Source organism: Carcharhinus amblyrhynchos, chromosome 2, assembly GCF_965287045.1.
Source record: "Carcharhinus amblyrhynchos chromosome 2, sCarAmb.v2.hapA, whole genome shotgun sequence".
Lineage (NCBI taxonomy): Eukaryota > Metazoa > Chordata > Chondrichthyes > Carcharhiniformes > Carcharhinidae > Carcharhinus > Carcharhinus amblyrhynchos.
Genome location: NC_137325.1, coordinates 115,802,816 through 115,815,069, shown reverse-complemented (window position 1 = coordinate 115,815,069; position 12,254 = coordinate 115,802,816). Strand labels below are relative to the sequence as shown.

The 12,254-nt window shown below is 40.9% G+C and overlaps 1 protein-coding gene across 6 annotated transcripts in view; it reads left to right on the top strand.

Moving 5' to 3' along the window:
* The window catches only part of abi1a (abl-interactor 1a), a 110,108-nt gene that overhangs the window by 19,857 nt on the left and 77,997 nt on the right, over positions 1 to 12,254 (top strand). For all 6 annotated transcript variants that reach the window (XM_080211544.1, XM_080211536.1, XM_080211565.1 and 3 more), the window contains exon 2: positions 9,075 to 9,242. In XM_080211544.1, coding sequence (XP_080067670.1) covers positions 9,075 to 9,242 — 168 coding nt within the window. The remainder of the gene's footprint in view (positions 1 to 9,074; positions 9,243 to 12,254) is intronic.

Sequence of the window (12,254 nt, the reverse complement as noted above, 5' to 3'; positions counted from 1 at the left end):
AAATTGCAGAGTAGTAATTGGTAAAATGTCCTGGAACATTGCCCATGATGGTAATGGAAGCAGAAACAATGATTTTGAAGGAAATTTGATCGGCACTTGGAAGAAAATAAACCTGAAGGGTTTTTGAGCAGGTGAACGGGATTGACTGAATTACTCCAGGGGGAGCTGGCCTGCAGTTGTTAGGCCAAATGTCTTCCTTTTGTGCCACGAGTGACTTTATAACTCGAGTGTGGAAGTTAAACAATAGCAACATTCTAACTTGTATATTATTTGTAATGACAGGGTAATTTCACTGGTCACTTTACAGCTTAACATATGCAGCTATGACTTACTGCTGTTTGCTTGAATATAAACAGAGGGAATCTGGAAAGTAAGCAATCCTAATTTGAAAATTGGCAAATAATAGAAACGATTGACACTTTGGCTTTGCCATGGAATCTCTTTTACTTCCCAATAACAAAATAACCTCATGCGAAATGCTGAGCAATGCATTAAATGGAACTACAGTATTCAAACACCATGCTTTGTGTCACAGCGTTGCTGCAACATGCCTTAACCCTTCTACTGCCTCCAGTTTTGTCCTGCACTTCAGGGAAGGGCTTGTGATACGTGGTTGTCCCAGTGTGGGAAATTTACTTCTAAGGCTAAGGCTGTCAAGAGTAAATGTATATTCATGCTATGTGCTTTGCAATAATTGCCTTAATGTATTTTCTTCACACTTGAACAAACTGATGTCTTATGTCTTGGGTAGCTTCTTTCAGTTCATCTCAAATAGCAATATTTCTTGACCATGTCCACGTGAAGCTTGAGGGTGTTGTGACGTCTGGTATATCAATATTTTTAAGTTTGGCCTGAAGACACTGCTTGATTTAGTGAGATGAGTCTAGGTAGCACACCATTGAACTGTGTACTTGCATTTCAAGTGCGCCAAGCATTGTTTAAGTATACCTATTGTGGCTGAGTTTAATGAATGAGCACCGTGATCAGTTGATGTTCCTTGTTAACTAAATCAAACTTCATGTGTCTTTTTATTAGTTATGGGAGCTGTATACGTAATAAAACTTCTCTTTGATCTTCTGAGTTATTTATCCATCCACTTGCGAAATGGCAGTGCTTTGCTCTGCTTTGAGGGCAGGCTGCCATTGAGTGGTGGGACTTTCCCAGCTGTTTCCTTGGTATGTTATGTCATTTGGAGGAGGATTGGTATGTATTATAATAGTACTATTTTAAATTCTTTGCAAGTGTAGTGTGATGAGGAATGTGGCCTCTCCATCTGGCAGTTCCCTCGGGCAATTCGCATGTCATCAGATCTGCAAATATCTACACGTAAACATAAGAACATAAGAAATAGGAGCAGGAGTAGGCCATCTAGCCCTTCGAGCCTGCCCTGCCATTCAATAAGATCATGGCTGATCTGTCGCTGCTCAGTTCCACTTTCCCGCCCTCTCCCCATAACCCTTAATCCCCTCTCAAAACCCATCAACCCGCATCTTAAAAATATTTAGCGAGGCAGCCTCCACCACTTCAACGGGCAGAGAATTCCACAGATTCACCACCCTTTGAGTGAAGAAGTTCCTCCTCAACTCCGTTCTAAACCGCCCCCCCTTTTATCTTGAGGCTGTGCCCCCTAGTCCTACTGTCTTTTTTGAGCGGGAAGAGTCTCTCCACCTCTATCGTATCTATCCCATTCATCATCTTATACGTCTCAATGAGATCTCCCCTCATTCTTCTAAACTCTAACGAGTACAAGCCCAGTTTATTCAGCCCCTCCTCATAGCTCAACCCCCTCAACTCTGGTATCAGCCTAGTAAACCTCCTCTGCACTCCCTCCAAGGCCAAAATATCTTTGCGCAGGTGCGGCGCCCAAAACTGCACACAGTACTCCAGCTGCGGCCTCACCAATGCCCTATACAGCTGCAGCAAGAGTGAGCCGTTCAGTTTCCTGTACTTGCTGTGTCATTTCATAGAATAATGGCCAATTTAATAGCAACCTCAAATCTGCATCCTGCCGACTCCCGATAACCTAACACTGCCTTACTTACCAAGAATCTATCCAGCTCTGACTTAAAAATGTTCAAAGTCTTTGCTTCCTTTGCCTTTTGGGGAAAAAGGCCCACAACCCTCCTTATCTGGGTTAAATGGGCAACCCTTATTTTTAAACAGTGACTTTTAGTCCCAGATTCTGTCCCAGGAGGAAGCATCCTCTCCATCCACCCTGTCAGTACCCTTCAGATCTTGTATGTGTCAATCCAGTTGCCTCTTGCTCTTGTAGACTCCTAGCCTGTCCAAACTTTCATCATAAAACAGCCTATCCAGTTCAGTATTCCTTTTTCAATGTGCTTGAACAAAACCAAAGCATGCATACTGCACTTAACCTGGTACAGATCAATGATCAAGCTTGGCATTGTATTCAACTTAGTGATCTGCTTGCTTTATTTGTTGAAGTTGTACTTCATTGTCTGCGATTCAGAACTGAGTTTGAAAGCTCAATAGTGAGAAGTGCCTACGATTGTGGCTCAAAGTTGGTTGATATGTACAAAACCAAGAATGAGGGGAGATCTCATTGAGACGTATAAGATGATGAATGGGATGGATAGGATAGAGGTGGAGAGACTCTTCCCACTCAAAAAAGACAGTAGGACTAGGGGGCACAGCCTCAAGATAAAGGGGAGGCGGTTTAGAACAGAGTTGAGGAGGAACTTCTTCACTCAAAGGGTGGTGAATCTCTGGAATTCTCTGCCCGTTGAAGTGGTGGAGGCTGCCTCGCTAAATATTTTTAAGAAGCGGGTTGATGGGTTCTTGATAAGAGAGGGGATTAAGGGTTATGGGGAGAGGGCGGGAAAGTGGAACTGAGCCACAACAGATCAGCCATGATCTTATTGAATGGCGGGGCAGGCTCGAAGGGCTAGATGGCCTACTCCTGCTCCTATTTCTTATGTTCTTATGTTCATATTTCAAAATGCTTGATAAATTTTCTATTCATTTGGCATGGTCTTTCACACTTAACAATTTAGAGAATTTGAAAAATTAATCAGGTGGATGCGATGGGAGAGATTTGATTGTCAGGTGAGAAAGATTGAACATTTGTTTGGTAAACAGAGACTCTTAATGGAAGAACTTGAGCAATATCTTAAATTACAAATATTTCAAAGATTAGTCTGACAAAAGCAGAAAAAAAATTTATTGAAGTATTGCAAGGCAGGAAATGGTTTTCTAAAATCTTAAAGTACAAAAATACATTCAAATTTCACTTTGCTACCAAAATAATAGGGTAATTGAAGTTTTATTATATCCTGATGTAGATTTTCCACTAAATGGGGCTGGTTTTGCCCCTGTATGCAAAACATCAAGGAGCTTGAAGTCCCAGTAATGCCTGATATAAATCAAGTTTGTGTTTTTTTTGTTAATAAAATGAGCTGGAAGTCTGTCTTGCCCCTAGATTGAATTAATCATTTAAGTGAGTTTCTTCCAATTGCACTTGGTGTCCTTCAGGGAGGCTTCAGAAATTGGGTTTAAGGTCTGGGAGCACTAATAAGCTATTTTGAAAAAAGACTTTACATGTTTACTGAAACCAACTGATGTACACCACAAAATAGTAAATAGCTCTGCATGTTTTCCAAATTTACTTAAAATTGAGGTAAATTAAGACGAGCAGCACCATGGCACAGTAGTTAGCTTTGCTGCCTCAGTGCCAGGGGACCTGGGTTTGATTCCGGCCTCGGTCGTTGTGTGGAGTTTGCATGTTCTCCTCATGTCTGCATGGGTTTTTATCCGAGTGCTCCAGTTTTCTTCCACAGTCCAGAGATGTGTGGGTTAGGCTGATTGACCATGCTAAATTGTCCCTTGGCATGGGGAGGAAGGAGATAGATATATGGGGTTACAGGGCTAGGATCTGGATGGGATTGTTGGTGCAGGCTCAATAGGCCAAATGACCACCTCTTGCACAGTAGATTCTGTGAGGTTGCTCACAGGTAATAGAATCATAGAAATCGTACAGAGCAGAAAGAGCCCTTTTGGTCCATTGAGTTTGCACCGACCACAATCCCACCCAGGCTGTACCCCTATATCCCTACATATTTACCTGCTAATCCCTCTAACCGATGCATCTCACGACACTAAAGGGCAATTTTAGCATGACCAATCAACCTAACCCGCACATCTTTGGACTGTGGGAGGAAATCGGAACACCCAGAGGAGAATGTGCAAACTTCACACAGACAGTGACCCAAGCTGGGAATCAAACCCAGGTCCCTGGAACTGTGCCACTCTTTTAATGAGCAAGATGCATCAAAAATACTTGAGCTACTTAGAACAAATTGGCAAAAAAAAATCCTTAATGCACTTTGGAGTAGTAACCTAGCATAATCTGATCCAAAAATGTGTTCATAACAAAACATAAGTTTGGTTCCTGGAAGGTTTTTGTTCAGTAATATTCAAATGAATGAATGTAAACCTGAATGAAAATCAGCAATTTTGTGCATATTTACACTGAACATGCTGATCTGCGCTCACAGTGGAAACTACCCACAGCATAAAGTGTGCATTCGTAGGATGTCACACCTGGACTGTGTCTGCTGTGACATCCAAATTATGCATGCAGTGTCAATTTTGTCTGTAATGGTTAGCTTAACATCTCTAAACAGACTGGAAAACCTGGGAACCAGTAGCACACTTACAGAAACAAGAAAAAAGCCTGAAAAATACTCAACTGCTCTAAGCATTTTAGCTTTTCCAGAAAAACTAATCTCTATTTTTATCTTTAAATGCTAAGTGATAAGAGGAACAAATCAGTGATATTAAATTTGTACATAACTGTTAACTTCTTTAGCGATGCTTTTCCCTCTCTCTCGAACTTTGAATTTTACTGTGTTTTTCAACTTGCTGTGTGAATCTGGATCTTGGATTAGACTTTTTCATGGCAACTCTCAATGTATAATTGATACTGCACCTTTTTTGTATTGATGAACCACATTTCCCAAAATTTAGTTTCAGACTGCATTGTAGTTCAGTATTAGGTCAGTTATCAGGACACTTTAAATGGTATGCTCTGATAACGAATAGTCTTGCTTGAATTCTCAAGTTCAGTAACTTGTATGTGATTGGTAGGACATAACTTTTCCCAGATTCAACCAACTAACTGGATTCATTTATATATCATGTGATTGGATCCTCCTTGAGGTTTTGCCCCTGTAATCCAAAGTTTTGGCCATTCTGGCCTGGGCACAGCCAATGTTTTTCCGTCTTAGTCACTGTGCTGTTATAACATATTACATCTTTCAATTCGGTCTCTGACTTGGCAATTAAAATTAGTTTACATTATTGTGCAAAGTCTAGTTTGACTTGACGACTATTTTCCTCAAGATGCTTTTCGGCTATTTACTAAAAAGAGGAGCACTTAGTAATGCATGCTGTGATTTTTTTTTTATATTAAGATCTAACAATTATAGACTTTTTCTATTGCCTTGGGCAAAACTGCGTTTTGTTAAGCTATTTCTGTTACTACACACCACATGTCAAGGAGTACTATCCCAATCAGATTTTTGTGCATTTGTTGCCACCCTGTACTGAGAACACTTCTAATTTGTTTGTCAAGAATGAAATGAGTCTTGAAAAGAAACTAAAGCTTGAGGGTGATTGTTCAAAGTAATTTTCTAGCACTTGGTCATGAGATTATTGTGAAGTTGGTGTGTACTTGCTAACATGGTAATACTGGAATAATAGGAGCTCTGGAGGCGTTAATTGGTGAAATGAGAAGACTGATGGATGTTCACACTGTTGTTTACGAGGGTAGGCAAAGATGGCTGAAGAAATTACAGGTCTAACCTCAGGTAAAATCTATTGAATCCCTGCAGTACAGAAGGAGGTCATTTGACAAATTGGATCTGCACCGACTCTCGGAAAAAGCATCTTATCCAGGCCCACTGTAACCCCACGTGTTTACCATGTCCAATCCGCCTACCCACATTTTTGCATTGTGGGAAGAAACTGGAGCACTTGGAGGAAATCTGCGCAGGTGGGGAGAGTGCTCAGTTATGAAGACTAGAATTGAACCTGGCCCTTGGTGCTGTGAGGCAGCAATGCTAACCACTGTGCCACCGTAATGGAAAAAGTCCTCAAGAACAGTAATTCATACTTTAGGTGGTGGGAAAGATAAACAAGGCAAAGGAAAACAAATGATAGGAAGTGTCAGGGCCATATAGTGCAGTGGAGTGCATTGGAGTTTTTGTGCGTTTGAAGTGTTCACTAGTTCTGGGCATAAGCCCTGGCAGAGCTATTGTTATCAATGAGCAACAAAAGGACAGTACCTTGGCATGCATAGCAACAGGTCCTTGAAAGTAGCAAGGCAGCTAGATAACGTAGTCACCTTGACTACAAGGGATACTTGCCTTTTATTAGCTTGCGCATCAAATATAAACAGGGATGCTATCCTTGAACTAGATAAAATACTAGCCAGGCCTCAGTCGGAGTTGCAAGTGTGAGGTTATCCACTTTGGCAGGAATAATAGTAGGAGGGATTACTATTTAAAGGGCGAAAAGCTGCAGCGTGCTACGGTGCAGAGGGACCTGGGGGTCCTTGTGCATGAGTCGCAAAAACCCAGTCTGCAGGTGCAGCAGGTGATCAAGAAGGCGAATGGGATGCTGGCCTTTATAGCGAGGGGGATAGAATATAAAAGTAGGGAGGTCTTGCTGCAACTGTACAGGGCATTGGTGAGGCCGCAGCTGGAGTCCTGTGTGCAGTTTTGGTCGTCGCACTTGCGCATGGATATTTTGGCCTTGGAGGAAGTGCAGAGGAGGTTCACTAGGCTGATACCGGAGATGAGGGGGTTAGACTATGAAGAGAGACTAAATAGACTGGGTCTGTTCTTGTTGGAGTTTAGAAGGATGAGGGGGGATCTTATAGAGACGTATAAGATGATAATGGAGGGGATGGGTAGGGTAGAGGTAGAGAGATTCTTCCCGTTCAGAAAGGACAGCAGGACTAGAGGGCACAGCCTCAAGATGGGGGGGGGGGAGCAGTTTAGAATGGAGTTGAGGAGGAACTTCTTCACTCAAAGGGTGGTGAATCTCTGGAATTCTCTGCCCAATGAAGTGGTGGAGGCTACCTCACTAAATATATTTAAGACACGGGTAGATAGGTTTTTGGTAGACAAGGGAATTAAGGGTTATGGGGAGAAAGTGGAACTGAGCCACTTCAGATCAGCCATGATCTTATTGAATGGCGGGGCAGGCTCGAGGGGCTAGATGGCCTACTCCTGCTCCTACTTCTTATGATCTTATGTTCTTAAGAGTACTGTTCATGGTTTGTCATTAATACAGGAAGAGTCTAAGATTTACAAGATGTTGCCAGGAGTGGGCAATTTTATTTGAGGGAAGATTAAATAACTTGGGGTTAATTTCCTTAAAATATGAGGTGTGTGAATTGAGGGAGACGTTATCAAGTTTTTAGAATCCATTTCCCCTGGCAAAGAGGTCCATAATCTGGTGCACAGATTAATTGCAAGAGGATTAGAGGAATTTATTGACTCAGAAAATGACAAGGGTATAGGACCTGCTGTCTCATGGCAAAAAAAAATTGGACATGCACTTGAAAAACTGACCATACAGGATTATGGACAATGAACTGGAAAGCTTGTTTGTGGATATTTTTTGGCTGGCACAGACACTGGGTTCAATGACTTGCTGCTGTGGTAAATTTTCTACTTTGCATTCTCCTGGAATTGCCTGTAATTTTTACTTTCATTTTCTCTGGTCTTTTCAGTTCAACTCTGGAATATTTGCTTGGGTAGCTCACCTGAAAAGCTGCCTAAAACATTTTCACAACCGTAGCTACCTTGAAAGCTGATGAGATTACAGACATGTGCGCCTTTTGTCTTAAATTGTTAATTCTTGATTCAGTGTCTGTGTTCAGATATACATTGTGGTTTCGAAAGAATGTGGTTTAGCTCATGTTTGTGGGTACTTGAGAGCACTGTTTGTGTTTGGTAAAATGACGTGTAGCACAGTATGTATTTTGATTGACTCTTAAATTATAAGGTTTGTGTTTAGCTTCAAATAAATTTGTACAGCATTGTGATTTTGAATTCATTTTGACATTGAGTTAATTTAATATGAGACTAACTTGTTTCAATCAGATTTGGTGCAGTACTACAACACTATCTCACCAGAGTATATTGGCTTGCACCGGTTTAGGGTCGCATCCTGGAGTTATACTTGCTTTCTCCAGAAGGGCATTGAACTGGCTAGGAAAGTTGACATTCCAATACTAACCACAGCATCTGCTCCTAAAGCCATGCAGAATAAGGGCAGCAACTCTTCAGGCTGAACCTAACCCATTTTGACCTACATTAGATAAATGCAAAAGATAATTTGCTTGTAATGTTACTGCACTTCAAGATTTTTCTGACCATGAGGAAAGTTGCATTGTAGCATTTGGTGACATCAGGGAGTAACGTTCAGAGTCAGTAATCCTTGGCTCGATCATGATTTAACCAAAAAAGTAAATTTTATTTTGAGAAGTTAAGCTTTAGTTACAACTGGCACTAACTGCAAAGAGCTGAGGTTAAGTTCTCAACAATTATTTTTGTTGTGTAATACTTCTATTGCCTCCTTGCAGAATCATTTTTACAGTCTTTCTTCAGCATTGACTGTTGTGCTAACAATGCTGATTACTTTCCCTCTCTCTCTTGTTTCTGTTAGAAACTGGGCTTGTTGCCAGAGGATAATGCATTCTTTCAACGCTTATAACGTAGAACCCAATCTACACAACATTTGTCTACCTGAGGAATCTTTTGAAATTGAGTAAATGTTTTCAATCCAAAATTCACAAATTGATTTATGAAATTTATTTGCGCACCCATACAGTTTGTTTTTACTTTGACAGATCTCTTCCCAAGCAGCTAGCTACAATGCAGTTTCTACCAATAGCTTGTTTAAAAACTTATTATTCAATTGCAGTCAGTTTTGTACAGTTATCGTCATTGTCATACTTGCTGAAGTTTCCAGTTTTAAAATAATGTCTGGTTTATTATTTGCTATAAAAATTGAATCTCCTGAGTGTTCTTTTTATTTTACAGGCCCAAGACAAGAGAAAGGCCCTTGAGGAAACAAAAGCATATACCACCCAGTCCCTTGCAAGTGTTGCTTACCAGATAAATGCTTTGGCTAACAATGTGCTCCAATTGCTGGATATTCAAGCCTCTCAACTACGGAGAATGGAGTCTTCCATTAACCATATCTCCCAGGTAACAATGAAATTTGAGTGAATTTTTATGTGAGACATGCGCAGCCCCTTTGTTAATGTGTTCACCATAGTTGGATCGTAAAGCGCAGAATGAATTTAATCACAAGTTTATTGCGCCTTTGAGTTTTTAAAATTGAACTCTGTTACAATGTTGTAAACATGAATAGGTTATGATGTTGGGACAATTAAGTTTTCCTGTTAATTTTTAATGAACCATGGACTACTGGTAAGTTAGCTACTAAAACAAATCCCTTCTACCTTGCTTGGAAACAATCATATAAAGCTATGTTTCTCCATGCGGCATGAAGGGACAGAATTATATAACCCTTTCAAGGTTATGGAATATCTATTTTCTTAAAATGTTCAGTTTTTTTTTGTGATCCTCGGGCATTGGCTTGCCATGATGATGTCTGCAAAAAAAAGCTTGTATATAACAGGATTAAAAAATAATTTGTCACCTTTCCAAAGTTGAGAAAACAATTGGTACGTTTTGCATTAATTGTAACAAATTGCAATGTTGCCTCAGTGTGCAATTATGAATGTATAACCAATACTTAAATTATTTTGTCAAATTTGTACAATGGTGTACAATGATTTAATTTTGCAACTGACTTTAAACTGATCTCCCAACCTTAATTTGCTGTTGCAATTTTTTCCCTCACGATTTGCATTCTACTTGATAAACGTGGAAATGTTAATTTTAACCTTTCAACTTTTGGCAAGTGCAGATGATTCTGTACTTTTCGATCTGTCTCTGACTACAGTATTCCTCTGATTTAGACTTAATGTTGGGAGCAGAATCATAGAATCCCTACAGTGAAGGAGGCCTTTTGGCCCATCAACCCTGCACCAAAGACAATCCCACCCAGGCCCTGTCCCCTTACCCACGTGTTTACCCCCTTAATCCCCCTGACATTACGGGGCAACTTGGCATGTCCAATTGAACACACCCACATACCTCTAGAGTAACTCATGTTACTTAAATTCCTAACTATTTGTACTTAATTTTTGCTCTTGCCAGATTGCACTTTTTTTTTAGATTACTTGAGTAATCTAAAATTATTTAATTTAACTAGTTGTTTAAGTTGCTGAAATGTTGCTTTTTTCCTAAGTCAGATATCCAAATGTTCCATCTGGCACTGGGGCCCACTTTAAAAAAAACTTTCTGAATTGAGTATGGAGCAATACCCACAATTTACTATTATAACTATCTAATCATTCTTTTTGAAAATGCATGTAGTTACAGTTCGCGTGCCAACAATATGGGGCTTTACAATAATGTTCTTCAAATTTAACTAGTTTGTAGCATGTGATATAGATTTGCATGTGAAGAACGGTCACATAGGTGAGGATGACTGGCGCAAGTAAAACCAGCAAGAATCAGTGTACTAAAGTGAAAATTTCAAAAAATTTGGTTACTGAATGCACAGTTTTTAAAAAGATGTTTCAGAATGCTGAAGTGCAACTTGATTCTCTTAATGTAGGTCTCAATCTTTTCCCAACTCTTGTCATAGAACATAAAACAGTACAAGTCTTTTGGCCCTCGATGTTGTGCCGAGCTATGTCTGAACCCAAGATCAAGTATCCCACTCCCTGTCATTTCTGGTGTGCTCCATGTGCCTATCCAATAACTGCTTGAAAGTTCTTAGTGTCCGACTCTACTATCACAGCAGGCAGTGTATTCCACACACCAACCACTCTGAGTAAAGAATCTACCTCGGACATCACTCCTGTATCTCCCACCATGAACCTTAAAGTTATGCCCCCTAGTAATAGCTACGTCCACCCGAGGAATTAGTCTCTGAATGTCCACTCTATCTATCCCCCTCATCATCTTATAAAATTCTATTAAGTCGCCTCTCATCTTCCTCCACTCTAAAGAGAAAAGTCCCAGCTCCTCATAAGACTGACCCTCCAAATCAGGCAACATCCTGGTAAATCTCCTCTGCACTCTGTCCAATACTTCCACATCCTTCCTATAGTGAGGTGACCAGAACGGCGCACAATATTCCAAATGTGGTCTCACCAAGGTCCTGTACAGTTGCAGCATAACCTCACGGCTCTGAATCTCAAACGCCCTATTAATAAACGCTAACATACTATAAGCCGCCTTCATGGCTCTAGCCACTTGAGTGGCAACCTTCAGAGATCAGTGGAAATGAACCCCAAGATCTCTCTGTTCCTCCACGTTCCTGTAATCCGCATTCAAGTTTGTCCTGCCAAAATGAATCACTGCATACTTAGCAGGGTTAAACTCCATCTGCCACTTTTCTGCCCAGCTCTGCATCGTACCAATGTCTCTTTGCAGCCTACAAGAGCCCTCCACCTCATCCACTACTCCACCAATCTTGGTGTCATCAGCAAATTTACTAACCCACCCTTCAGCCCCCTCTTCAAGTCATTGATAAAAATCACATAGAGGACCCAGCACTGTGGTACACCACTGGTAACTGGCCTCCCGTCTGAAAATTTTCCCTCCGCCACCACCCTCTGTCTTCTGTGAGACAGCCTGTTACTTATCCAGTTGGCCAAATTTCCTTCTATCCCACACCACCTCACTTCCTTTGTGAGCCTACCATGGGAACCTTATCAAACGTCTTACTAAAAGCCATATATAAACATCAACTGCTCTACCTTCGTCTACACACTTAGTTACCTCCTCAAAGAATTCAATCAAATTTGTGAGGCAGGACTTACCCCTCACGAAACTGTGCTGACTATCCTGGATTAAGCTGCATCTTTCCAAATGGTCATAAACCCTATCCCTCGGGACCTTTTCCATTAACTTAACTGACTACCGAAGTAAGATTAACTGGCCTATAATTACCAAGGTCATTCTTATTTCCTTCCTTGAAGAGAGGAATAACATTCACCACTCTCCAGTCCTCTGGCACAATCCCTGTGGACAGCGAGGACCCAAAGATCAAAGCTAAAGGCTCTGCAATCTCATCCCTTGCCTCCCAATGTATCCCATCTGGCCCAAGGGACTTATTGACCCTCAGAACATCTGTCT